Source organism: Patagioenas fasciata, chromosome 12 (assembly GCF_037038585.1).
Source record: "Patagioenas fasciata isolate bPatFas1 chromosome 12, bPatFas1.hap1, whole genome shotgun sequence".
Lineage (NCBI taxonomy): Eukaryota > Metazoa > Chordata > Aves > Columbiformes > Columbidae > Patagioenas > Patagioenas fasciata.
Genome location: NC_092531.1, coordinates 12,401,454 through 12,426,270, shown reverse-complemented (window position 1 = coordinate 12,426,270; position 24,817 = coordinate 12,401,454). Strand labels below are relative to the sequence as shown.

Genomic DNA, 24,817 nt, shown 5'->3' with positions numbered 1-24,817 from the left:
TGCTTTTATATAGTACCATTTAATACTAATTTTTTGCATGTAGCTGTTTTAAAGCCAAACTCTTATACATATTTGTTTCTATTTAACATCACTTCTAATTCTATTTATTCCTTTGATATGCATCCTACTATTTCTTCTCCCACAATTTCTTCTTTCATAAATGTTGTTAGTATATGGGAAGATGTTTTTGTAGGTATATATTTTTCTGGTTTTATATTCAGGATAATAGAAAATTATCATAGAGTGAACTTTCAGTTAAATCCTCATTCTATTTAAATTTATGTGATAAGTTACGGTTTGCACTTCAGTTTGGTCTTATCAGTTAAATCTGAGAGTGTTTGAAACCATTCGCTAACTTGGAACCTGGTGGCATTTCTGGATCTTTTGGGGTTCGTGGTTTTGTTTGTTTGTTTATATTTTTCATAAATCTATGGCAGTACCTGAAATACAGCCCTCATTGTAGCTGCAGTGTTTGAAAGCAATCACAGAAAAGGTCAAAAGAAATCTTGAGAGGTCATTTTGACAATCCAAATGAAGAACCAGCTGCATTGTTCCTGATGGATGCTCGTATAGTCAGTTCTTACAAACCTCTAGAGATGGAGGAGACTGCATGACCACACTGGGTTTTGTTTTCTATTACTGAAATGCACTTTAAAAGTTTTCCTGATGCCTTCTCTGCAGAGAGTAGGCACAGAGAAGGATCTGTGCTCTTGAGTGTGTAGAGGCTGTAAGTCCAGTAGATTCTTAAGATGATAAGAAGTCCTTAGAAAAGATGAGACATAAACAGAGTTAATTTTTACATTGATGTGCATATAGTGCATGTGTATTTCTGATAGCAGAAATGTAAGAGGGTCTATGTCAGATTGAAATATTGGTAGAAAAGCTTATGTTCTGCTCCAGATATTCTGCAGAAGGAGTGGTTTAAACTAGGTAAAGTACCTCACCTAAGGCCTTACCATTATGGCAAAAAGAAATTTCCTGGATCTTTCTGACAATACTGTTAATTTTTTGCCATGTATTACGTGCCTTTTTCATAACCAATATGCAACCTGTTGATACTTGTTTGATTGGTGATGGTCTCAAATTTCCCTATACCTTCTTGTGGTGATGCTGGCCAGTTTGTCATTCCTCAACTTATATTTTTCCCTTTACAGGTTCCATATGCTAAAATGTATTTACTTCTTAACATGTTGCTTCTCCCTTCTCTAAATTTGTCAGTACAATTTTGAATTCCAGGCTTGTACTGCATTTGTAGATGCTTCTGGGTTATCTGCTTTGTGAGTTCAGTAAATGTGGTCTTCATTTTTCATTCCAGTCACTAATTAAGAGGTTGAATGATGTCCAAAACAGATGCCTGTAAAGTCTCAGTTAATACATTCACCCAGTGTTGATCATAAACTCCTAGCTACTGTTTTTTACACAGCTGTGCTCTGTATTCAGCAGTACTGTTCGTTGTCCTTGGTCCCTTAGTTTATCTGTGAAATGTGAAAGTAGTTAAGCCTTGTTAAAACACCTCTTATGCTGAGAGGAAAATGAGATTGGTTTTATGTAGCTTATTCCAGCTGAATCCATATCACTTCTTCATTGTCATCTGGCATTTGCAGTCTATTTCTTCCAATATTCTTCAAAAAAATGAAATTTAAATAGTTGAGGAATTACAAGCCACTGCTTTTGTTCCTCCCTGTAAAAACAGACAAACCAACCAATCCCGATTTCTGCACTCCCTCCAAATCATGAGTTTTCAAAGACTAAGGTTTCTGACATTGCAGAGATGGCAAGGACAGTCTCTGCAGTATTTTGTTGGATACAGATGGACTGAAAATACTTCTCCAAATACTCTCTAATCTGTTCTTCTCTTAGTAAAGTTCTTTCCGTATGTCATTAGTGTAAATGGTATTACTAACTTGGTGTTGGTGTGTGATTAATTTTAATTTTTACCTCCTATTAAGTTTACAGAGGGATGGAATGAAAATGTTCAAGATTGCTGTAAACTGAAATGCTTAAGAGTGTTACTATCACTTCTTACCCATGACTGAAAATGATCTAATCAGTGATTTGTGTGGACTGTCAGCTACCTACAGGCTGTAGGAGTTTGTGTGATTGATTTCTCAGGGTAGCTTAAAAATCAGAGGAACTTAGGTAAAAAAATTGGATTCAGGTATAACATTTAGTCACAAAAATATAAATATGGCTAATTGATGAATATTTTACTAAACAAGAAGTGCATACTTTCAGGTTTTAATTCCATCAGGTGTTTCAAGCAAGCCAAAAAGAAGGAGCATCCTAGAGTATAACTCCTGCACTGGGCCCGTTCATTCAAATAAGTGCTGAGTGAGGTAGTTGCATTTGTCTTACGCTGTGTTTTTTATGTAGTTTGGTGTTAACAAGGTTAATGGTGTATGTTTGTGTGCTACCTTAAAACCTGTGCTTGTCTAGTTCTTCACAACCAAATTCTGAATCCTCTTCCTTTTTTTGGCTTTTTGTACTTTACTGCATACTCTTCTTCTGATAGGTCTTCACTATGTTCTGCACCCTTCCAATTCTTACTGCCTTTTTTTCTCTCCAATCTTTACACAGAGTATATAGACCCTAAATGGATGAATAAGATGACAAATCAAGGCTTATGCAGAGCTGGTTTAGATAAATGTCAAAACTTTTACCTGGACAAGGAATTGACAGATTTTTGAAGAAATGTAAAAACTACATTTTGCTATCGGAATGAAATGCAATGCTATGGGGCTTGACACAACGTCTCTATTTGTGTCTTTGAATGGGAGCAGTAGGGGTGGTTTGTGATTTTTTGAGGGGGATTCCACCCTTCCTGTTAGCTGTGTCATTGCAGATTTGGGAAGGACATCTCTTCACAAATGTTAAATCAGATAGAGATTAAGTTTTCAGAGAGATTCTTGTAATACAAGGTTTTTCTTTACATTTGTGTAATTTAATACTGAAAACCGTAGCTTATGTAAAAGAAATGAGATTAGACATCAGATATTGAATGAATGGCTCCCATTTCCAATATCATCAAAAAGGTACCCAGCTGTCACTGCACATTGCTTTGACAGGTCTGAGCTCTAAGAAAGCCAGGAATCGGTACTATTTTCAAAGTGAAATTGAGATAAATGTGCAATGAATGTGTAGCCGTTAGACTAATTCTTCTAATTGTTTCTGTGGGTCTTCACAGAAGCTGACTGTATCCCCATGAGCCAGGAAGCGCCCCGGTAATTGGCAGCAGTGCGGGGGCCGCTCGGGGAGCCCAGCCTGTTCTCTTGAGCCTGGCCGAGGCCGGCTCTCCCCGCTGGCATCACTAGGCTGAAGATAGCAAATGATTTCTGACTGTCCCCTTAATGTTCTGGTTTAATTCTAAATAATCACGCATGGAAAACCGACATCATGGATTTTTTGACATGTGAAGATAGCACATTTACCCTGCCTTCGTAATCGTTTCAAGTCCACATACTATCTTATGTGCAAGAAAGGAGATAAAATCAAGTGCTAAATGTAGTGGAGATTAGGCAAGAACTAAAAATACATTCACCAGTTTTTGTTCAAGGTGTAACCTCCTTCCTATAAAGACACATATCCTAATTTATTTTTCTAACTAATTTGTATGTTCTATATGATGATGAGACACTTTAAATGTTACGAAAGTAATTTTTTAAAAGTTTGATAAATCTGTGGAATACAGGAATACTGGGAGGAGCTTTGAATTATATTTACTAAATACATTTCACTTGCTCTATGTAAAATTATATATATAACACTGCATAAAATACCTACTACTCCGTATAGTACATGATATATATATATATATGCTACTATATATTTCGGGCAGTATGAAATAGTGCTACATAGGGAGAATATGAAGAATGTGTATACTATGTATTTTATATATATTTTATTTAGTAGTGGCAGATGGATTTTAAACTAATTTCTGGTACTATTATGATATAAGTTTTGTGCCTATTAGCAATAAATATGGCTGCTTCAGAATCTTTATTTTTTGGATTAAGAGAAAAAATCCAATAGAAAGCTGGTCCATCAATGTTTCCGGTAATATTGCTGCAGCATTTTCCCTTCAATAGCCATCAGCTCTGCTGTTGCTCTGAAGCTAATGTGAGGTGACTCATTTAGCAGCATATTATTGCATCATTGCAACATGATGTAAGGCACATCAGGCATTATTAAATTACCTTGAATTTTGCAGTATGACAGTAAGATTTTATGCACATTAGCACCACACTTAGTGCTCCTTATGGGAATATACTTCAAGTAAACGTATTAAGACGTAATTTCAGACAACTTTTCAGGATTTACCAATTTCTTCTTTATCAGGAAAAAAAAAGGCTTCACTGGAATATTAAGACAGATGTAGTGACCTTTGTGCATTTTCAGAGCACATTTGGTGTTTCTTAAACTACTTGGAATGTATACTGTTCGTTGTGTAGTACCTTGGATAAAAAATCAGCTGACTTCTCACTGATTGTTAAAGTTGGGACAAACTCGTCCATCTTCCACCTTTGTGAGGATTCAACGCAGAAACATTCTTCTCATCTGGGTGCAAGTCAGAGAAAGCCAGATCTGTGTATGTCTCACTTGTGCTGAAAAATATTACAGAATTTAACACCGGATAGGTATTGAGTAACCACAATTCATACTGTTGGCTTTTTAGCAAAAATTTGTGACCTTTCTTTGTTTATTGACTTAAAAACAGCTTCACCCAGCTAAGCTGCATCTTGTTGTCTGCAAAATCAGTAATGTATTAAAGAACAAATTTACAAGCGTGAAAACTATATTTATTAGCTGTTACATCCTTCACAAACTGAAAAGTTTGTTTCATTTTTGTGAAAAAAAATTTTAAGTCAACTAACACTGTAAGAACACAAAATGCCTTTAGGACCAATTTCTTGGGCAATTTTACAGATGATCACTTTTGCAAAAGAAATGGTTGCAAGTGTATGTTACTTTGCCTTTGCACAGTCAGTAATTTACCTGTTTCAAACTTAAAAACACTTTAAAGTATGAGCCGAACGCAAATGTGAAGAACTATCCTGTGATGCTGGGGAGAGTAAGTATCTCAGAGCACGCTCTCTCAAACAGCTCATCTCACAGCTTGAAGAAGTGTAATAAGGGTGGAACTCCAGAAATGTGAGTTGTGTAGGGAGAACATAGAAGCTTGTGCTCATATTGTGCACAGGCAAAAATGGCAAGCTGTTAGCATTACTGGTAAGGTGCTGAGGAATATGCAAGCAACAGTGAAAACAAGTATTCATAGTACGACATAGATAGCAGCTTGCTGCACAGAGAGAAATTAATAGAACTGAATAGCACCGACTTAAAAGCATTTTTAATTTGTTCATAAACCATGTAATTGCAAGATGTGTAAATAGGAAAATGGAGAGGATTAACTGATTTTATTTTTTTAGTAAAGTATCAGGTAACATTAAACAGCTGGAAGAATAAGAATACAGACAAAAATGCGAATGTTAGGAGGTAAGAGTGTGTAAAAATGTGTGTGGAAAGCAGAAATGAGGTTTATTGGGAAAAATAGAAAAGCAAAGAACAGTATGAAAAATGTAATTTGAAGTATGTTTTCTAAGAACAAAACACTTGGGCGTGGCAGGAGTGAAAGAAATGAGTGATTGCGAGTAGTGGAATAGAGCAGTGTATGAGTGGTATCTGACAGCTGAGATGTCGCTAAATGTGTGAGTCAAAGAAGAAAAAGGTATTTGTAGCACACCGCATTTTAAAACATGATTGTTCTTTGAATGTGTATGGAAGCTTCCAAACACATCTTTCTCGACCTGCAGGTGTAGCCCCAAACAGCAGCACGACTCTGGGGTTGCTCTGTGGGTACTTGGCCAAGTGTTTAACAAGTCATTCCTTCAGTGCAAGGGCCACTGTACTAGAGCATCACTAACACGCTTTACTGTGGCATTATATGTCACAGAATAGTGAGCACTAGATGTCTTGCTGGAAGATGAATGAAGTAATGGATAGCTGTGTAGAACAAATATATTGGGTGTTTCTTTGTAGGACCAGTGAGAACTTCATAGTTTCTTCTTGGGCAGGCTGATGTGTGTCTGCAGCCTGCATGTTGAAGCCCACTCGTACACGTTCAGATTTCTGCAGTTTTAATTTCTTCCTGCAGGAATTCTGTTCAAATCCTGAAACTTCTCTATCCCTACTTGGCATCCTTGAGAGAAATAATTAGATAGTTATTCTGTGTTGAGGATGTGCCATCTGTTCCTATGATATTGTGATGTTATTGAAAAGATTTAAAACAAAATAGGGAACTAATGAAAGGGTTTAAATTAATAGAAAAATGTAGATAGCTTGTCTCAGGAATGGTTGGAAATAGTCATATTTAGGTCACACCCAAGTGGCAGACAGTAGAAGAATAATACTGTGGCAAAAGGGATGCTAGAGTGTGGTAGCTCTCTCTGGAAGACGTCAGGCTAAACCATCTAGTGCATCTCAGAGCCCTTCAAGAATATCCACTTCCATGTAATTTTGTACAATAAGGAAAATTATGCATACTTTAAACATGCTAATTATAAAACTGCATACGTGCTATAGAGGAGCTACCATTTTGTGGTTTTAAAAAAAAATTAATTCGAATTTACTTTGCTAATGAAAGAGGTCAAATTGCATCAGCTATGGACCCACAAGGTCTTTTCTTTTTTTTTAACATATCTATTAAACAGCACCAAGAAAGCTCTTCCTGCGGGTTCTTGGCAGTATGTTTGAAGATGCTTTAGATGGATCTTTCCAATGAGACAGAAAAATACCTGATATTCTGGACCTTTCTTATCTGTGGAGCCTTAGAAAGACTACAAGTAGTGGCACTAGTTGCTTTTATTCCATCCTCACATAGTTTTAGAAACAGTGGAGAACATATTGTCTATTTAAATCCCAGTAATACTGAGTTATGGAAGTATAAGAAAAATGTAAGGCTTGTACGTGTGGGGTTTTTAATACCAGTATAACTTTAAAGCTGACAAACTGATTTTATTTTTGTAAATTTTCTCTTTTTAATCTCCTCTCCTCTGACAGCTTTGATATCAGGTGTCTCCCTAAAGCAGATTTTTACAGCTGAGCTATCAATCTTTAAGAAACGCGGCTTCTGAAGGAAAGGCTGACACAATGTTAACGGGAGCAGCGACTCTGGATTCTGCCAGCTGATACCATCTTAAAAGGACAAGATGGGGACAGGGATATATAGTTTAAGGGCAGATGGAACATCCAAACTCGAGTTTATTTTGCTCCATTTTACTTCTCAAATAAAATCAAGTAATATTAACTTTCTCTTGATTGTGATTGATTAGAAGTGAATTACTTATCGTGCTATTGGGGAAATATCTCCTGTCTTTCAGCAGATAAGGAGCCTGCAGAACTGTTTTAGAAAGTAAAAATGTACTGTGCACAGGCTAGATTTCTTTTTCCAGAGCTGGAGGTGACCACCTAAAGTTAATCAGGGAAGACATCCCCTGAATGGAGCGGGTAGCAGGTGTTAGGAATTAGTTAGAGTTGGGGGAGGGATGCTATTTATAAAAGGGGAGCATTTTGAATGTCTTAAGCAGACAAACTGTTACTTGTCTTCGCCCTTCTTTTTCTCACACTCTATAGGGTTGGCAAAATTTCTTGCCTCCTTATAATTTTGGTTGTGTTTGATTGTATTTAAGGTAATGAATATCCTGTGAATCAATATATACGTGATATCTTACACATAGCCACATAAGGAATCAAAAAGCATGTTACACCACGGAGCACAGATACAATTTCTTGGGCCAATTACTGTTTGTGTCCAGCTAATCTTACTGCCTCAAAGCTGGGTGCTTCTCAAATACAAATTGATGGTGTTATTGGAGGAAGGGGAAAAGATCAGCTCAGTTCTCTCAGCCATACCTGCCTGTGTGAATGAGCTAGATGGCCCTTTGGATTTTCTAGATGTGTTTATTCCTTTCGTGTATAAGTGCTCTAATATGTTGAGCCCCCTTTTATATTCCTCTTTTACTTCACAGGGAGATAAAGTCCCTTCTCAGACTTTGCACAGATTCCTGCTCTCAGGATGAATACAGGCACTGAGTAGAACTGGGAAGAGGGAGATAAGAGTGGTGTAAGCAACCTGTTCCTTGGCATTTGCTGCCTGGGGTGGGCTGGGAGAGACACTGGCTTGAGCAGATAGGGGATGGAAAGGAGCGAAAGACAGATTTGCCATTTTGCTTCCTATTCTGTGCAACAAAACCACCCAACTGGCCGTTGGTTTAAGTCATGTTGTGGAATGCTCTTCAAGATGCAAGCGCTTCTGGTGGCACTGATTTCTAAAGAGCAGGGAGAGAAGGATAAAATGTATTAAGGAGAGGGGATTGTAGCCTGAGATATTCACTGGGCTTATCTATGCATTTACTAGCACCCTAGTACAGGACGTAGCTTTCACTTGATCATATGTAAAAATACGTGGGTCCTCCATGTTAAGTCCTAACAAATGTCTGGTTGCTGCATTAATGATAGTTTTTGAACCCTCATTATGTTATGCATTTTCTTATTTGGTGCTTAAAGTGAGTGAGATTTTTCTCTTGGCTGTGTGGGAGAGGAGATGCACAGCTTCCGTACCGTATACATGAAACACTCTACTAATGGTCTGAAATATTTGGAAATCATTTTGCTGAAGATGCAGAGGGAGAAACAGATGCAAGGATAGTTTGAGCTTTATAATATCCTTTATAGTCTGACTTCTGTAAATAAGATTCAGCATAAAATCTTTTATTATAATGTGACTTCTCATGCTCGTAATTGTAGAGAAAAGCAGGAAGGCTGGTACCAAAAAATTAAAACGTAGATGAATAACCCCTCAGCTGCTTCTCTTCTGACATTTTGCAGTTCTCCATAAACCTTCTGCTTTTGTATAATCACAGTAAAGAAGCTGTTCAAATTACTGTTTTCATAATGTAGCGAAAAGATTCAAAGGCAAAGGGAGGGGAGCCTGACCTGTAATCACAATGCTTAGTAATGCCTTCCTAGAATTCAGTCAGCGCAAAAATACCTTGCCCGGGGGGATGAGCGAAGACAAGCTGAGCCAGCATAACCTCAGGGATTGGACACCAACATCAGCAGGGTGCTGCTTTCAGAAGCTAAGACAGAATTTGTAGTCTTGCCAATATGCGGTATCAGTGCAGGAAAGCCGCTGTTGCAAAAGAGAAGGAAAAGACTCATTCAAAATATTTGTCTTAATCGGGTGCTTTAAAGCCATTTTGATGCAGAAGGAATACAAAATGTTTCCTTCCCTTTGCATTTAATCTTTACTCCTCACACTGCTCAAAAAACCATATCTGGAATTCTGAATAAAATTCTTTCTTCTCCTTCCTTTGTCCCTGTGCTCGGTTTCATTGTATTGACACATAAACAGAATTAGCCACACTAGCAGATATTGCTTAGGTATACACATCCAATAAGCAGCTCATGGTGATCCAGAAAAGCTTAGGTGTAAAAAGAGAATATACTGATACCTCGGTATTTTTCAGTGTTAACATTAATTGGGAAGACAGTGAAACTAAACGTTTGTTAATTTGTTTATGATGTTGCATCACTTCAGTATTTAGTACCCTAGGTAGCTGGTTTTTACTCCAGTGAGCTAGATTAGCCTGATTACACTGGCAGGATGCAGTTGATGGATGACTGTCATTATCTTCTCAAAACTGCGTGATACTTTAGGTATAGGAGATGATAATTAAATTTTCAAGAGACTACATTGAGATTATAAGATCTGAGTATTTTTTGAAAATGAGGAATATGTTTGCAATTATCAGCATGTTGTTAGAGGATCCTCTCCTGAGATGTTTTATTAGCAACCCCTGATTTCCTTTAAATTGATCACAAAAAAATGTCCAAGTTATCATATGACACTTTAGATGTTGTTTGTTTGTTGTTTTTGGTTTTGGTTTTGGTTTTTTTTTTTTAATTCTGATATGTTCCTCCTGAAACAGACCAAAAATGTATCTGATCAAATCTATTGGTAATGGCTTGAAGATGTACAGGTTAGCACAATATATTTAATGAAACCTTGTTTGAGACAAAACACTAGAGAGGATCATAATTAATGCCTCATTTTCTGCCAGTTGCTATTGATTACTCATTCAGGGTCCCTTTGTTCTCAAAATGGTAACACTGTATTTCACATTACTATTTGATATTCTCAGGATGGGATTCTTTAACAACATGCTGATAATTGCAAACATATCTCCAGAATTTAAATTTAAAATGAATTTACATCATGTGTCAGTGTTTTTCCAAATTCAGCTCATATTTTGGAGTGCATTTTCACTACAGTTTCCAAAGATTGGAGACTTGAGTAAAGTGAAATTCAGCACTTGATATCTTGGTTATATTTTTGGCTTGAACTGCATGACGTGGAACTCGGGTGAATGGTCTTTTTGCAGCCCAAACCTCTGTACTGTACCAGTACCTCACAGAGCAATTATTTGTTAAGGTTTTAATTTTGTGCTAAGTTTTCTTTTGGAATCACTGTAACAATGTACACAGCTTAGCTGGGGGATTTTGCAGGTGTCTCCATTTTGTTACACGCTTTTGAACTAGCTCATGCAAGTCATCAGGTTTGTCTATAAGGCAAGATGTGAAATACTAAGACTCGTTATATACGTGCTTTAAGTCATCCAAATGGCCTAATGAATAAAAGAGCATGTATGTGAAACTTAGCTCTACCCAGTGCAGCATTTCAAGTTTATAGTGAGGCAAGGAATGCACTTACTATCTGCTCTGCGTAATTCTGAGAAATAGAGAAATGCCAGGTGAGTTTGTCTACAACTTTGTGGCAGGATGGTGGAGGGATTTGATTGAGATGAGTGCTGTTATATTACTTTACTTTTACAAAATAAAGTATCCAAGCTCTCAACTTTTAACTAAGCGTTTAATTTCACAGCAGCTCTGCCTTATTCTACTGGCCCTGGCGTGATCAGTTGCATATAATGGGCTAATGCTTTTATTCTCAACCATATTATTCTTTTGATAGCAAATAATGAATAATATAAAGGCACGGAGTTGTATTTGGATGGAATTATTGCATAGTTTGGCTATGGCTACACTAGAAATCTGAGTTCTTGAAGTGTTTGCTAATACGTTTGCTTTTAAAAACTGAACATGAATGAGATTTAGGCCAAGAAACACAAGCCTAACTGCCTATAACAAATACGTTTTTGAAAAGGTAAAACCTTTTATACAGTAGCATAGCATACAGAGTGTGTTTGTTAAAGACGTTTGTGTATTTTTCAGGATACTTTGGCTTTCCTATCTACATATAGTATAAATGTTAGAGAGCGGCAAGGAATATTGCATAAGGACATCTGTAGGCCTTTACTTGTCCTCATTTCTTTTTTTATATCAAAGTAAGAAAATCAAAGAAGTGTTTACCAACATATTAAAATTCTGCTGGCCAGTGTCCTAGAAGTTCATTGAAGGCAGAGCAGTATTTTGGCATCAAATTGTGTCTTCAGGATTCTAAAGAAAAAAAGAAAACTTCCAAAGTAGCCAAAGTCTTTCTTACTTTGATACTCAAATTCTTTGAAAGAATCAATTTTAAAACCATTTTAAAATATGTTGAGTAAGGAGCTTGTTTCATCTCAGGCAAACCATTTAGACGTAAGCGTGTGGTTGATGAGCTGGTGAGTTTGAACAGAAGCTGACTTTGTGTGCACGGAAGTGCAGCTGCAATACAAAGCTACTTGTTTTCTGTGACAAAGGTGAATAAATACAAACACCGCCATATGGAGATATGCTTCTTTTCAACCCCCTCACCCTGGCAATGTTTGAATAGATGACTCCCCTGCGTTTCATTTTTATGAGAATACTTTTTAGGAAAAGGACCTCTTTAAAGCATTTGCCTAGATAGTGGCCCTTATGAAAGCCCTTAGGTGTTGGGTCAGGCCATGCCATTTCCCCTGGGGCTGTCAAAATTGTTTCTTGGTTTTGCTGAAAGGGATAAATTTGAAAAGTAAAGCAGTTGTGTTTACTTGCTTTCCTCTGTTCTCTTTGGAATCAGGCTGGCTGTCTTCTTAGTCGATTGTAATAAAAGCCTTTTAAAAAAAAAAAAAAGATAACTTTTTTGGGTTGGTTTTTCAAACACACATTTATTAGGTAAAGTATTGCTTTAAATAAAATCTTGCTTATTTTGAAGCTGGAGATATGCCTTATAAAATCCAAAGAGGCAATTTATAATTTATATATAAAGATAATGCAGGCAGGACTCAGAAGCGTTCAGGAGAATAACCAGTCATTGATTATTCTTTAGTAATTGGGTCCATGCTTGGCAGATGAGGTTTGGAGTGAGCGTGAATGTTCTCTGCGGAGAACGCTGCGAACTCTGTGTGTAAGTGATCCGCCTCTGTGCAGGGACCTCAGGCACTTAGTCAGGAGAAGCTTGGTGCTGATAATACAAAGCTTTTTTGCTATCCTCAGTGGTATTTTTGTATTCCTTTCTTTATCGGATGCCCTTAGGAAAGGATCAGTCCTAATCAATATTGCTTCTCAATTGGTTCAGACAGGCAGAAAAATCAATAAGCCGAACTAATGACGTCTATTTTTTTATATTTTAGAAGACTGAGGAACAATTATAAAATTTTAAACAGATGCTTCATTTGATTGTGGAAATGGTAGAAGAGGGGTGGGGAAAGGTCTTCTCTTTTTTTTAATAAAAGATTCTTACCCAAACACAATATAGATCAGAAAACTTCTTCAGAGTGTGATGCACAGCTTGAGATTTACTGGGCATGTATTACATTACTTATACAGTAGCAGGAATATAGTAATGTAGTAGACATGATGCTTTGAAATTTGGGGTCTGATGAAAGTGTCAAGAACTGGAATGCTTACGACAAAAGTAAGAGTGGCAAATATCATGAGGTGAAGGTTGGAGGTTAAGTTTGGAAAAGATACAGACACATGCCTTTTGGAGCGGCTTGGTAAAAGCGAATTTAAGAGTTTTTACTGTTTGGTGGTGTTTGGTTTGTTTTATGATTATTTCACCTCTGCCCTTAAAGCACAGAGGAAGAGGGGAACTAAGAACTCTCCCGCCTCTTTTTTTGGAGGTGTCTGTATGGATCCCATTGTATTTCCGAAATCCCTGCCAATGACCAGAAGGAGATGCTGGAGGGGAGCAGGGAGGGTTGTCTGTAATGTGAACATGATATAGTTGGTAATTGTGTTTGACAGCTGCTCTGAGTGAGCCGAGGCCGGACCAGACGACCTCCAGAGGTTCCCTCCAAGCCTCAGTGGTTCTGGGATTGTGTGAGGGGGACCCAGCTTGGGCTGCTTGAAATGACAAGTATCACAATACCTCCTCCCCTTCCCCACGCGCTGTGTAAAGAAGTTTCCCTTCAGTCCTGGATATTCTAGGGCTGAAGGTCAAGTCTTGGGCGAAGTGCAGAACTCATTTCACTTCTTCTCTTGGACAGTGTTGGTTTGGGGAACTGTTTTTCACAAAACGTTGCCCAGTTTGCCTGCGTGACGTTCACCACTAAAACGCTAATAAATGTTTAGAAAGCATCTTTGCTGAATTCAGACTTGTATTATGTCAGCCAGAAATTCTGGTAAACGTCATGTTTTCTGCAAAACAATAAACTCTTAACTGTTTGTCAAAGACAAAATTAGCAAATATTGAAATCTACAAGCAGATTTCTATGTCCTCATGTGTTTTCTGTATAGTTTGTGTAAAGATCACCTCACTCCTTACAAGGGTATCTCATTTCAATATGAGTTTTATATTAACAATTCTGATTTAAAGACTGTTTTATTGTAAGAATAAGAAGGAAGTAATTGAGTTGAGGGGGAAACTTTATTTTTATGCCTTAACATGTTCAATCATTGTTAACTTTGTTCTTCAAGCTGCGTGATAGATTTGTAAGAAATAGTTAACACTTCTGGGCCCTCCTTTAGTTTGTAACAGGGTGACTCTTTCACATCCCACTCTTTCCAATAAAAATGTAAAATTTTCAGGCTCAAATTAGTCATCAGACAAGTAAAAGATAGCAATTTCAATACTGATATGATGCAAACCAATTATCTGGAAAAACGCACTTGACATTATTGCTTATTTTATGTATAGTCCGTAATTTTAGATAAACTGGATTTTCTGCTAATCCGTGTGCATTGCAAGTTAGAAGGGATTTAGTACCTTGCTGAGAGAGCCATGTGAGTTAGCTTCACCTTTCACAAGTCATCACAGCGAAAGAACCAGCTTGAATGATGTAATGTAATCCAAAAAATATATTTGTTTATGAGTGAGGGTGTTCGGGCCTTAGAATAAGGGTGAGGGGGCCGGGAGCGATGGACTCTGCTGGGCTGCTGCAGCCCGAGCAGGCGGCTCCTGCTGTTTGACCGCAGCCGCTGGGACCTGGGTGCTGGTTTGACCACAGCCGCTGGGACCCGGGGCTGTGTCTTTGAGGGGAGGAGGAAAGCTGGCTTGGGAGCAATGGGGCTGAAGGAGAAATGTTAACGAGGTGGCACCTCAGTTTTGATTTGGTATAAAAGTTGATCCAGTCAGCAGTTCCTGCCATAGCATCACCTGACAAAGGAAATGTTGGTGCAGTGTGAAGGTTGGCAAAGCATAACTTTTGTCCTGCCATCCCGCAGCTGTGCTTTCCCCCTTAAAACAAGAAGAGTGCACTACGTAATGACCCAGTATGAAGAATCAAATCACTTGTTTCTGAAGGCTGCTGGTTCCATGGGGGCCTTAAACCAGTCTGATTTTGCAAATGTTAAAAGCCAAGTGTCTTTAGCCGTGTGTGACACAGAATGAGGAAAGCTGCCTGGTAGCATTATGTTTTCTGTACAAACAGTTCTGTGGGTTTCACTCCAAGTCTGGGTATTTTCAGACTAAAGCAAGGCTAAGCATAGTATCAACCATGGAAAAACTGTGTTCTCATAAATCACCAATATTCGTTTAGTTTCACAGAAGAAATCCAAATAACGTGAGGCCAAACAATATATAATGCACTTGTTAAGTGGTTTTTGTATTTCCTGCATGAAAAGGGAACAAAAAGGGTAGGGTTCAACTACATGGTTAGTTTGAAGGTTTTAAAATGTCATAATTTTTATGTTTTCTGCATTAATCTATTCTCTCTTTTGTCTGTGTTTGATTTTTTTTTATATTTATTTCATGGTTTTATGAATGCAATGTAAGTCTAGATTTCTGAGTATGTGCTAAAACCTAATGTCACACTATAAACTCTTAGCAGTTTTATCAATTATGTTTATATTGTGTAATGGAAGAGGTGTTACATTGCAAACTAAACAAAGTATTATGATTTTTGTTTAGAATTTGAGTCTAAATTGATTCTTTAAGATGTTTTAAACCAAAATGGTTATGGTTTTTCAAGGCTCACAGCCAAACTTGCTCTGTTTTTCTGAATTACGCTATAGTATATTCCCTGAATACCAATTTTTAAAAGTCAACTTATTTTTTTTGAACTCTAAGACCTTCACTGAAAGCTCAATAAACTCCTATAAATGCCAAGAGCAGTATGTGTGGTTAATAGTTTGTTAGCCTGATATATTAACAGCTGAGTTATTATAGAGCTTAATTTTACTTTTCTCTGTATATTTTGCAGTCTAGTCTGCTTCGGTCAGATATGGGGCTTGGAAGTCCAGGCCAGCTGTCATCCTCGGGAAAACCTGGAACACCCTACTACCCGTTTTCTGGCACAAATCAACGCCGAAGACCACTTCATGATTCACCAGCTCTTGGTGAGTAATACAGACAGTTTTTAAACCTTTGTTCATGATGCATTTCTGCAGACTTTATTGTTTTGTTTGACAGTTCATTTTATGTACTGGAGATTGCTCTGTACTGAGCAATTCAAATCACAGCAAACTGCTATATAAGAGATAAACCAGAATTAGTAATGTTTTCTTTGAGATGCTAGTTTGGATTCAACACTGGTCAGCATTGCTTATAAAACAAACAAGAAACTTCAATAAAGCCCTTAATTGCAAAAGCAATAATGACAGATGGATAGGAGCTGATGACCAGCTGAGTGCCCTTAACCCATGCCATCATTAACTCCTGGAAATGCATGACCTCGAGGTCATTACCATTATTTAGTAGGGGAAAGACATAAAGGGGAAACAATTATCCTTTTATATGCTAAAAGTAACTTTATTCAGGGCAATATATAGTTCATTGTAATTGCTTCAACATGCCTTGAAATTTCTTAGCAATTGGAGACTGGTAGTTTATCCTAAAATCAAACTACCTTGCAAAATATCCAGGCAGGAACTTTCTTAAAAATTGTTATAATCCTGTGACAGTGTTAATATTTTATTCTGGAGATACTTAGAGATAAATGGAATTTTCCTACTTGGTCACAGTCAGTGGTAATATTTCATAGCTCTGAAGACTGTCTGCTGAATTAGGAAATCCAAAATGAGCCAGCTGTTCCATCGTTTCTGCTATAAGGCTACTGCAAATAATTGGGTGTGCAGGTTTAAAAAAAATGCTCTTGGTATAAAAAGGGAGACTGTAACCTGATATTCTAGTTTAAAAGCTACCATATTTCAATGTTAGCATGTTATGTCATTAGAATTACTCTAGCTATATGTTTGGGGTTTTAATGCCCTTCATTCTGTATTGCACTTCTATTCCATAATAGAATCTTGTTTGTTGGAACCATATAACTTAAGCCATACTTAACCCAAAATAAGATTTCATCAAATGCAAATTGTTTCTTGAAGTAATTTTAGTATTAACTAGAACTACAAACTCTGTAGGCATTAAAATAGTCCTGAACATGCTTGAAATTGTTTTAAAGTCTTTAATTATAAAAATATTATTGTTTAACTTTACTTGTTGTCATGACATCCGCTGTTTAATCTGAGTTTGTCTCTCTTTACAAATACTTTTGTAAGTCTTCGTGTTCCTCAGAGTGCGAGAATCGAATGCAGCAGTTGTTGAGCTCTCGTTCAGAACAGGAACAGTCTGAGCACAGTTCAGTGAAATTGTTTGCCACTTGGAAGGGTGCTTGAGCTTTAATAGAAAACAGTTGGGGTTTTAAGTTATTGTCATCATTAAGTTTTAGCCTCCATTGAATTGGTTTTAGTGAGAAATGACTATAATAGTAACCTGCGACAGTTTTGGGTACCAGGGCTGTCAGACCATGGCTGTGGGTGCTGGGCGGAGGGTGACGCTGGTGTGGGCAGGAAGGCTGGGGTAGAAGCAGTCGGGGAGGGAGAGTCCTCGGGGAGACTGTCTGACTTCTATTAGATACTTGAATATGTGATTAAGTTAGTTTCTTGTGCAAACTACATAGAATTTGGTAAGCTCCAGATATTATTAAACTCAACAAAATCAAGCTAAGGGTAGCATTATTAGATAGTGTTCCTGTTTATTTTTTTTTCTTTGAAAGAGAAGCTCAAGGGGTATGAACCTGTTTAAACTAGTAACAGTGTGACATTCCTCTTTTTGTCATGGCTGAATCTGTGGGGCTGTAACTGGAGACATGGCGGGTGATGGTTACAGACTTATGGAAATGTTTTTCCAGAAATTCCAGGAAAAGGAAATGCACCTTTATCTCGAGTCTTCTTTTCAATGGCTTGAGAAAGCTTGTCTGATTTTTTTTTTTTTTTTTAAATTTACTGGTTAAATGCTACAAAACTGCTGCCTGAGAATTTAAAGCAAAGTTAAATTATGACCATTTTATCCCTCCAAAGGACTTGCCTGACCAGGATTTTAACAAACTCTCTAAATTTTCTACTGAAGTTCATTGAAACCAACCAGTGTTCCCTTCCAGGTGACACGTGGAGTACAGTGCAAATATCTCTTCCAGAAGTCCTTTTCTTTTTAAACGTACACTGTGGGGAATGATCAGAGTAAAGCTATCCAGCAGATATTCTCACCTTTATCTTGTCATATTGTATAATAAAACTGTGATTAAATGTTTTAATGAAAACAGAAGAATAGGAATTTTTTATTTTAATTGAAGATTTAATTGGTCAACTGTAGAACTGGTAATCTTGCCAGATACTCATCTTCAGAACATCCACTAACTTATAATTTGCATGGTGTTCAGATAAATTTTATTAGCAGTTGACTAAACTGGTGCAGATTCTTGATTTTGGTAATTAAATTGCTGGGTACTTTTGTGATGCGACAATAATTATTGGTAGAAGGAAGCAGGTATCATACCTCCAAGTGCAAATTTGCATCGTATTGCCTTTATTACTTAAGAAAAGTAACTAGGCTGTTAGATTTGCTGTTTATTTACAACCTTGGTACAGTCTAAAAGCTGTAGAAATGTACATCGTGTTAGTGTTTTAAGAGTATGTCATACTTCAACATGCCATAAATTCCTTTTTGATTGTTCTGTCTTTACTCTGAAGTATGAAAAGGGAAAGCATTGCTCTTGCTACTAAATCCCATTTTCTTGCTTATGTATCTGAAAATCTCACTTTGTTTCTTAGCAAGTGTGTAAGAGCATCAGTGTACCCTTCAGTGTTGGTGTGCTTAGGAATAGCTGCTTTCCTTATGGAAAGCATTGAATGGAGTTATTTAGTAAAGCTTTATTTTAGAGAACAACATGAGTATGTTACATGTTTTAGCGCTTTATTGTATTGATGTGAAAGACAAATTTCATTGGGACAGAATAAAAAATGCATGTAATTGGAAAATAAGAATTCCATCGTGGAAAGAAAGAACTGAATAGCATAGCTATTTATTCTTTTTAATCTGTAATGTAGATACTTGATGAAATGTTGTTTTTCTGCGTACAGATCCTCTACAGACAAAGAAAGTAAGAAAGGTGCCCCCTGGTTTGCCTTCTTCTGTAAGTACTACATCTTTTACTTATACTAAACAAACTGGGCTCAGATTGTGCTCTCTTTCCCTGACACATACGAATGACTGAACTTCAGCGTTGGGCTATCTGCTGGACACGAGCAGCTAGGCTAGGGAGCTGGGAGTGGTTCTGGAGGGCTAAACAGACATTTGATGTAGAATTGTTAGATTTCACAGCAGTGATTTGTAGCTTGCTCATATGCTCCTACCCACTTGTCCCTGTCATTTGAATTCCTCTCTTGGGAAGAGAGCTGGGCCAGGAGCTGTCAAAGAAGATCTCCTGTACAGGTCTTTTGATGTTTAATTAGTCATTATGTTGCTGAACAGGAGGACAGACAGAGATTAATAGCTGAGAATCTTAGAAATTTACATTTGTAATAATCCCAGTGGAGCTGAAGACATTAAGATTCGGAGGACATGTACAGCTCAGCTTGCCTCAGTAGGACTGAGGTTATTAATATGCATAAATCACCGAGTCAGATGTTCATTGTGAAGCCCTGGTGGATTTTAAAGCCTTCATTAAGCCTTTCCTAACTTCAGCCTAGCATCAGGAAAGCTTTCAAGCAACTAGTTTGTTGATCCCTCTTTGCTTGAAAATTTATCCTTCGAGAATAAAGGGCTTTGATGAAAAAGGTTGGAAGGGTTTTGGTGGAAAAATCATTAATGGCTGTGATAATCTAATGCTATAGGGGTGTTTTGTGGTATTAAACATGCTTTATTCTTAAAAGGAAGAAAATTGTTTATAAATGTATTGCATTTAAACATCCGCGTGCAGTGAAAAATCCCCAGTGAAGCGGAGGGCAGGATGATGCTCCCTGCCCGGAGCAGGCGGGGTGGGGGGGGCCGCTCTTTGTTGTGGAAATGGCTGTTGGGCTTTTCTTTGGCAGCGCTTAACACATGGGCGCAGGTGCACTCGGATGAGTCATAACTCGGAGCCGGGGAGCCTGAATGGAACATGCTGCACAGGCAGCACTAATACACCGGGAGCAAAATGGGCCCGAGTTTTTTATTTCCTATGAAGTCTGAAGTACGGGTGGCGTCTTCTAGTCCTTGCGTCTCCCCCGCTCTCTCCTCCCTCTGTCTCCCTTCTCCCCCAGCTCGGGGTGCTCCAGCGCAGGCCGGGATCTGCAGGATGTGCAGTGCTGTTTCAGCCGCCTCCAGCTGGAGCGGAGCGCTGGCCGGGGCAGCTGTGCCGCAACCTGCAGCCTACCTGGGAGCCAGGCCTGCAGCTGCGCGCCCTCCTCAAAGCTTTCGCTTGCATAAGCACTTGGGCCCCACTAGAGGCTGAATAGCTGCTTGATAAACAAAATGAACACAATGCCTCAAATCATTATTCCCGAGGCCAGGAATATTCTTCTTCTTCCTTCCCTCCTCCCACTCCCCCCTTTTTTTCCCCTTCAGCAGCAGCTAAAAATAGTTTGGCAATTTACATTTTAACAGTTCCGTGTTATGTAGGGTGGCTTTACAGTCTAGCAGATGATTTCTGCTAGATTAACAAAAATATATTTAACATGTCAGAGAAGCTAAAACACATAGCAGTGCAATTTTCATGTAATTTATTACTGTAATTCTATGTGAGTAATAAAGCTTACATGTTTAATATTTAGTAGTGTCAGCCAGGTAAAGGGATCATCTTTAGCAAATGAAAAATTTCTCTCATATATCTTACCAGGCTTTAATTTTAAGAAGTGGTATTTTTCAAATGGTTTTCATCTAATTCTTGTTCTGTGAAGAAGAGTGGAGACAACAAAATGCTGATAGATTTTATTTGTATCAGTAAAATGCAGCTCCTGTAAAGGATCAATGCTTGCAATGCTGCAATTTTTAAGTACCGCTTCTCTCTATTTCAGTGCTTTCAGCGCTGAATAGCGCCTTGAAGAAAATCAAAAAAGTGCTATGAGATATTACGTGTTCAGAAGATGACACAAACTAAATTTCAGAGAATATCATAGGAAATTCGAGTAGATAATTATGTAAATGTTGTCTGCAAACCTGTATTTTTTTAATTTTTCGTTTTCTGAGACTTTTCTGTCATGTTTTTGTGTTAGTATAGGGCTACCATGTCAACAGATACTCAACAGTAATTTAATTTCCTAGATAACTGTAATTTAATAACAATCTTATAAGAAGTAATTTTAAAAATATTCCTCTAGTTTGTTTCTTTTTCTCTTGGATTTGTATGGTATTTTCTGAATTACTTGCTTTGAGGTTTATCTGTCTTCATGTGTACTTATCAGGGCCTAAAGTAAAAATAGTTACAGAGAAAAGTGTTAATGAATTGTTTAGTTACTTTCTGGAATGCAACTCCATCTGAACTTATCCTTTTACTGTAAAAATTAAATGCACCAGGCAAATGCATTTTTAAGTTTTCCTGTCATAAGTTGCTAAGTGGTGAGTCAGTGCCCAAAACACTTTGAATGTTGCCATGCAAGCATTCATGTTGAACTACAACTACTAAATTTAAAGCCTCGTGGGGAGGACAGAAACTAAAAAAGAGTGGTTTATTTTTCTCACTGTTTGCTCAAGCCATGCTTGAGTGAACAGAAAGATAATGATGTGCTGTTTGTATTATAGCAGGGGGGAAATACTGTTCAGCAAGTTAAATTATCCTCAGAGATTCAAGACTGTTGTATGTCTGAGAATTTTTCTGATTTGAGGAGTTACTTTAACTAAGCCAAGAAACCAATAATATCATGTGACTAGAAACCAGTTCTAACTAAGCGGAGGGGCAGAGCAGAGTGTCAGGATTTCCAAGAGCGGCTCGGTCTGCAGGAGGAGGACAAGAAGAGGAGGTCCCTGGGAAATGGATGGGGCAGTTCCCTCTGATTGTGGATGAGCTGTGAGCAAAAACGTGATTTACATGTGTAGTCAGAAAATCTTTCAAACTATTATTTATTAGTACCATAATCAGTAGCTATCATGAGGTCATAATTCTAAGAAAAAATAGTGTGAACATCTGTCGTCATTCTTCTGCCATTTAATTAGTCTCGTATCAGAAAAATAACCTGAAATACGTAATGTCTGTTGATTTTTGTTTCAGAAAATCAGCTGTGACACACGCACAAATATCTGATTGTTTTCTGTGTAGTGCCATTTCTAGTAACTTATTTTGAGTATTCTAGACTTTCCACAGTACCTGAGACTATCAGTTAATATTAAGCTTTAGATTACCACTTATTTAATGATAGATTGTTAAATGAATATTTTATAATGCCAGAGAGCTCATTCTAAATTGAAACTCATTATGTTTTTCAATATATTTAAGACAATTTATAGCTTGATTATCTAGGGGTTTCTCATACATCGCCTCTATAGTTTGCATATGGTTCATTGGTTCTAATATATTGCAAAAATTCTTTATGAAGCAAGGCTATAGAAAACTTGGTTTGCATGCATAGAACTACCTCCCAGACATTTAAGGCACTTTTCTTTTTGGTATCACACTAGTCTTTTAAGACTGAGCTTGAGAAATACATTTCAAGATAAGTCTCAAAGATATAAGTGGTATGAAAAGAAAAAGAATAGATCTTACTCCTTTCTTTGCTCCGTCCTTCCTCCATCCCTCCTGAAGGGTGAAAGGAGATAATTTGAAATGGTGGCGTGGAAAGAATCCAGTCCTCTGTTTACCTGAAACCTAGTTTTTGAGACTTTAATGTTTAGATTGTATTAAAAATAATACAACATTCACTGTCCTGAGTGGACTTGTAGAGAATTATCCTCAATATCAGCAAGTTCAACGTGTATTGAAGTAGCCTGGTGTAAAGCAACACCTTTGGAATACTTTTATGAAGTCTGTGGCTCTAAATGAAAACTTTGGAGCATCCTGGGTGGGTATTTTGTGTGATGATTAACTGACTGTGATGCTGTGTTTAAGTGACTTCCTAGTGGGAGTTTTTTCTGGTAAGATTTGTTCCCACTGGCCAGAAATGGTGTCAGAATGTGAAAAACAGCGTTTAGTTTGTTCGGAGTTGTTCTGAATTGCCTTGCGCAGTCAAGTGATATGTTCAGCTGTCATTCTCATCTTTAGTATCTAACGCTCTCAAAGGCAGCAGCAACTCGCCTGACCCTTGCATCTGATGCTGTGCTGTGTTTTAGAAGGCAATTTTAAATAACAAAAACTAAGCAAATAAATCCTTATGGGTAATGTATCACAGAACTTGTCGTTTCTTCCTTATGACTCAGTCTTCCATCTTCCCTTCTTCTGCTTTATGCTCGTTCTTTGGTCACACAATTCAAAGGATAATGTTTATAGAGACTTGCTCTATACGCCTTTAAAGCACATGTTCATCTCTGCCCTTGAATAAAAAGCTCAAATGTCACGAACAAAAATATAGAACATCCAACCCCTAAATTATGTTGCAAAACAAGTAAAAGTGTTTCTTGGAGATTTTATGTTTATTAGGAAAAAGACCTGGTTTTCTGGTTAGGTTATTGTGGTTTTTTTCAACATGGCCTTTATTTTAAATCTCTGAAAACAGCAGTAACCTCAGATTATAGCATCGCACCTGCTCTTTGCTATACGAGAACGTTTAGGTGTCATTAAACAACTAAGCAGTCCATTGCAAAGTCCTGCTGTGAGAGTTCAGATCGAGTTCTTACTGAATTAGGGTGAAACACTTCAGTAACCCTCTCTTAATAGCACCTTTTTATGGCAATCAGATCATTTTTCCAAACTAACTATCCTCTTGTGAGGTTGCTTAACTGAGAGATCTTCTCTGTGAAAATCCCATATATATAAAAATCAGGGATATATAATGATGTAAAATTATTTCTGTGTTTGTATTTATTGGATATGCTTCATTTTTGAAGTTTTCACAATATATTGAGCATATTAGATGCCCTTAAAATAGAGCGTAGATCTGCATGAAAGAACCTTACATTTGCACATAGTTCTAAAAATATCTGAAAAGAATAACATGACTGAAGTACAGCTCATGTAATTTAGGGAGAAGTTATATGGTAGTGCTGCATCTTCTGCTTTACCTCAAAGATTAATGTGTCCACTACCATAAATTAGTTGATGTTTTATAACAATAGATAAGGATAAAAGCTTTCTTGAAGACTCTTTCTAATATATTTTGCTTGATAAAATACTTATGGGTTATGGTGGGAAGGCTTTTAGAATACCTGAAGTCAGCTGCGAAAACAGTGAGCAGGGTTGTGTTGCTGGACTTCAATGTGCTGTTAACCCGAGGTACATCCGTCCCTTCAGTCGCTTGCTCAGCCCACGTTCTGGGCCGGTTGCTTTGCCTGTGACCGTGCTGTTTGTCAGAAATTGGCAAGACACAAATGCTTGCTTTTTCAAAAGAATGTGACTAAAATTAAAGCCCTGCGTAATCTTTAAATGAAATTTCAGCTGACGATAAGTATTTACACACTGAAGTGGAGAAATTTTAGTTTTAGTGCCACAGTTTCTTGTGATGTCAAGACTTAAAGCAAGTTGTACAGTCTTGGAGACTGGGTTACGGGATTGCATACCATTTGCAGTGATAGCACGGATTAGATGTGAGCATTTTTTCTTTCTGTAAGGAAGTAGTAGGTGGATTCCAAACTGCATATGACAGAAGGATTGCACTTTGGCTTTTGATAGCTCACTTGGCTTCATTTGCAAAATAATTTTTCTGAGCAGCGAGCTGGAGTAGAGAAGAAGGGCGGAGATGCAAGGAAATATATGGTGAGGCACAACTAGCACTCTGCATTTTGATGCACGATCTTCTAAAGCTTCTCTGACTCTGAAATATTTAATAAATTCAGAAGTGTGTGTGTATTGATACATTAGGCTGGGCTCAGGTTTTGCCTATGGAGCCACCTACAGGGAGCTCACACAAGTGCAGGTGGAGCTGCCTGGTTTGGAGAGGGGAGAAAGTGAAAAATACACTGAACTTCAGTAATGAAATAAAAGTTAAATGCTACTAAGGTTGGACCAGCAGAGGGACCCCTTAATCACTTTTAATTTTTCAAATAAATTTTCTTGGC

General features: G+C 37.6%; 1 protein-coding gene across 4 annotated transcripts in view; it reads left to right on the top strand.

Annotated features, from left to right (window-relative positions):
- TCF12 (transcription factor 12) overlaps window positions 1-24,817 on the top strand; it is a 159,842-nt gene that overhangs the window by 90,746 nt on the left and 44,279 nt on the right. For all 4 annotated transcript variants that reach the window (XM_071813875.1, XM_065847179.2, XM_065847180.2 and 1 more), the window contains exons 8-9: window positions 15,621-15,756; window positions 18,778-18,830. In XM_071813875.1, the coding sequence (XP_071669976.1) occupies window positions 15,621-15,756; window positions 18,778-18,830 (189 nt within the window). The remainder of the gene's footprint in view (window positions 1-15,620; window positions 15,757-18,777; window positions 18,831-24,817) is intronic.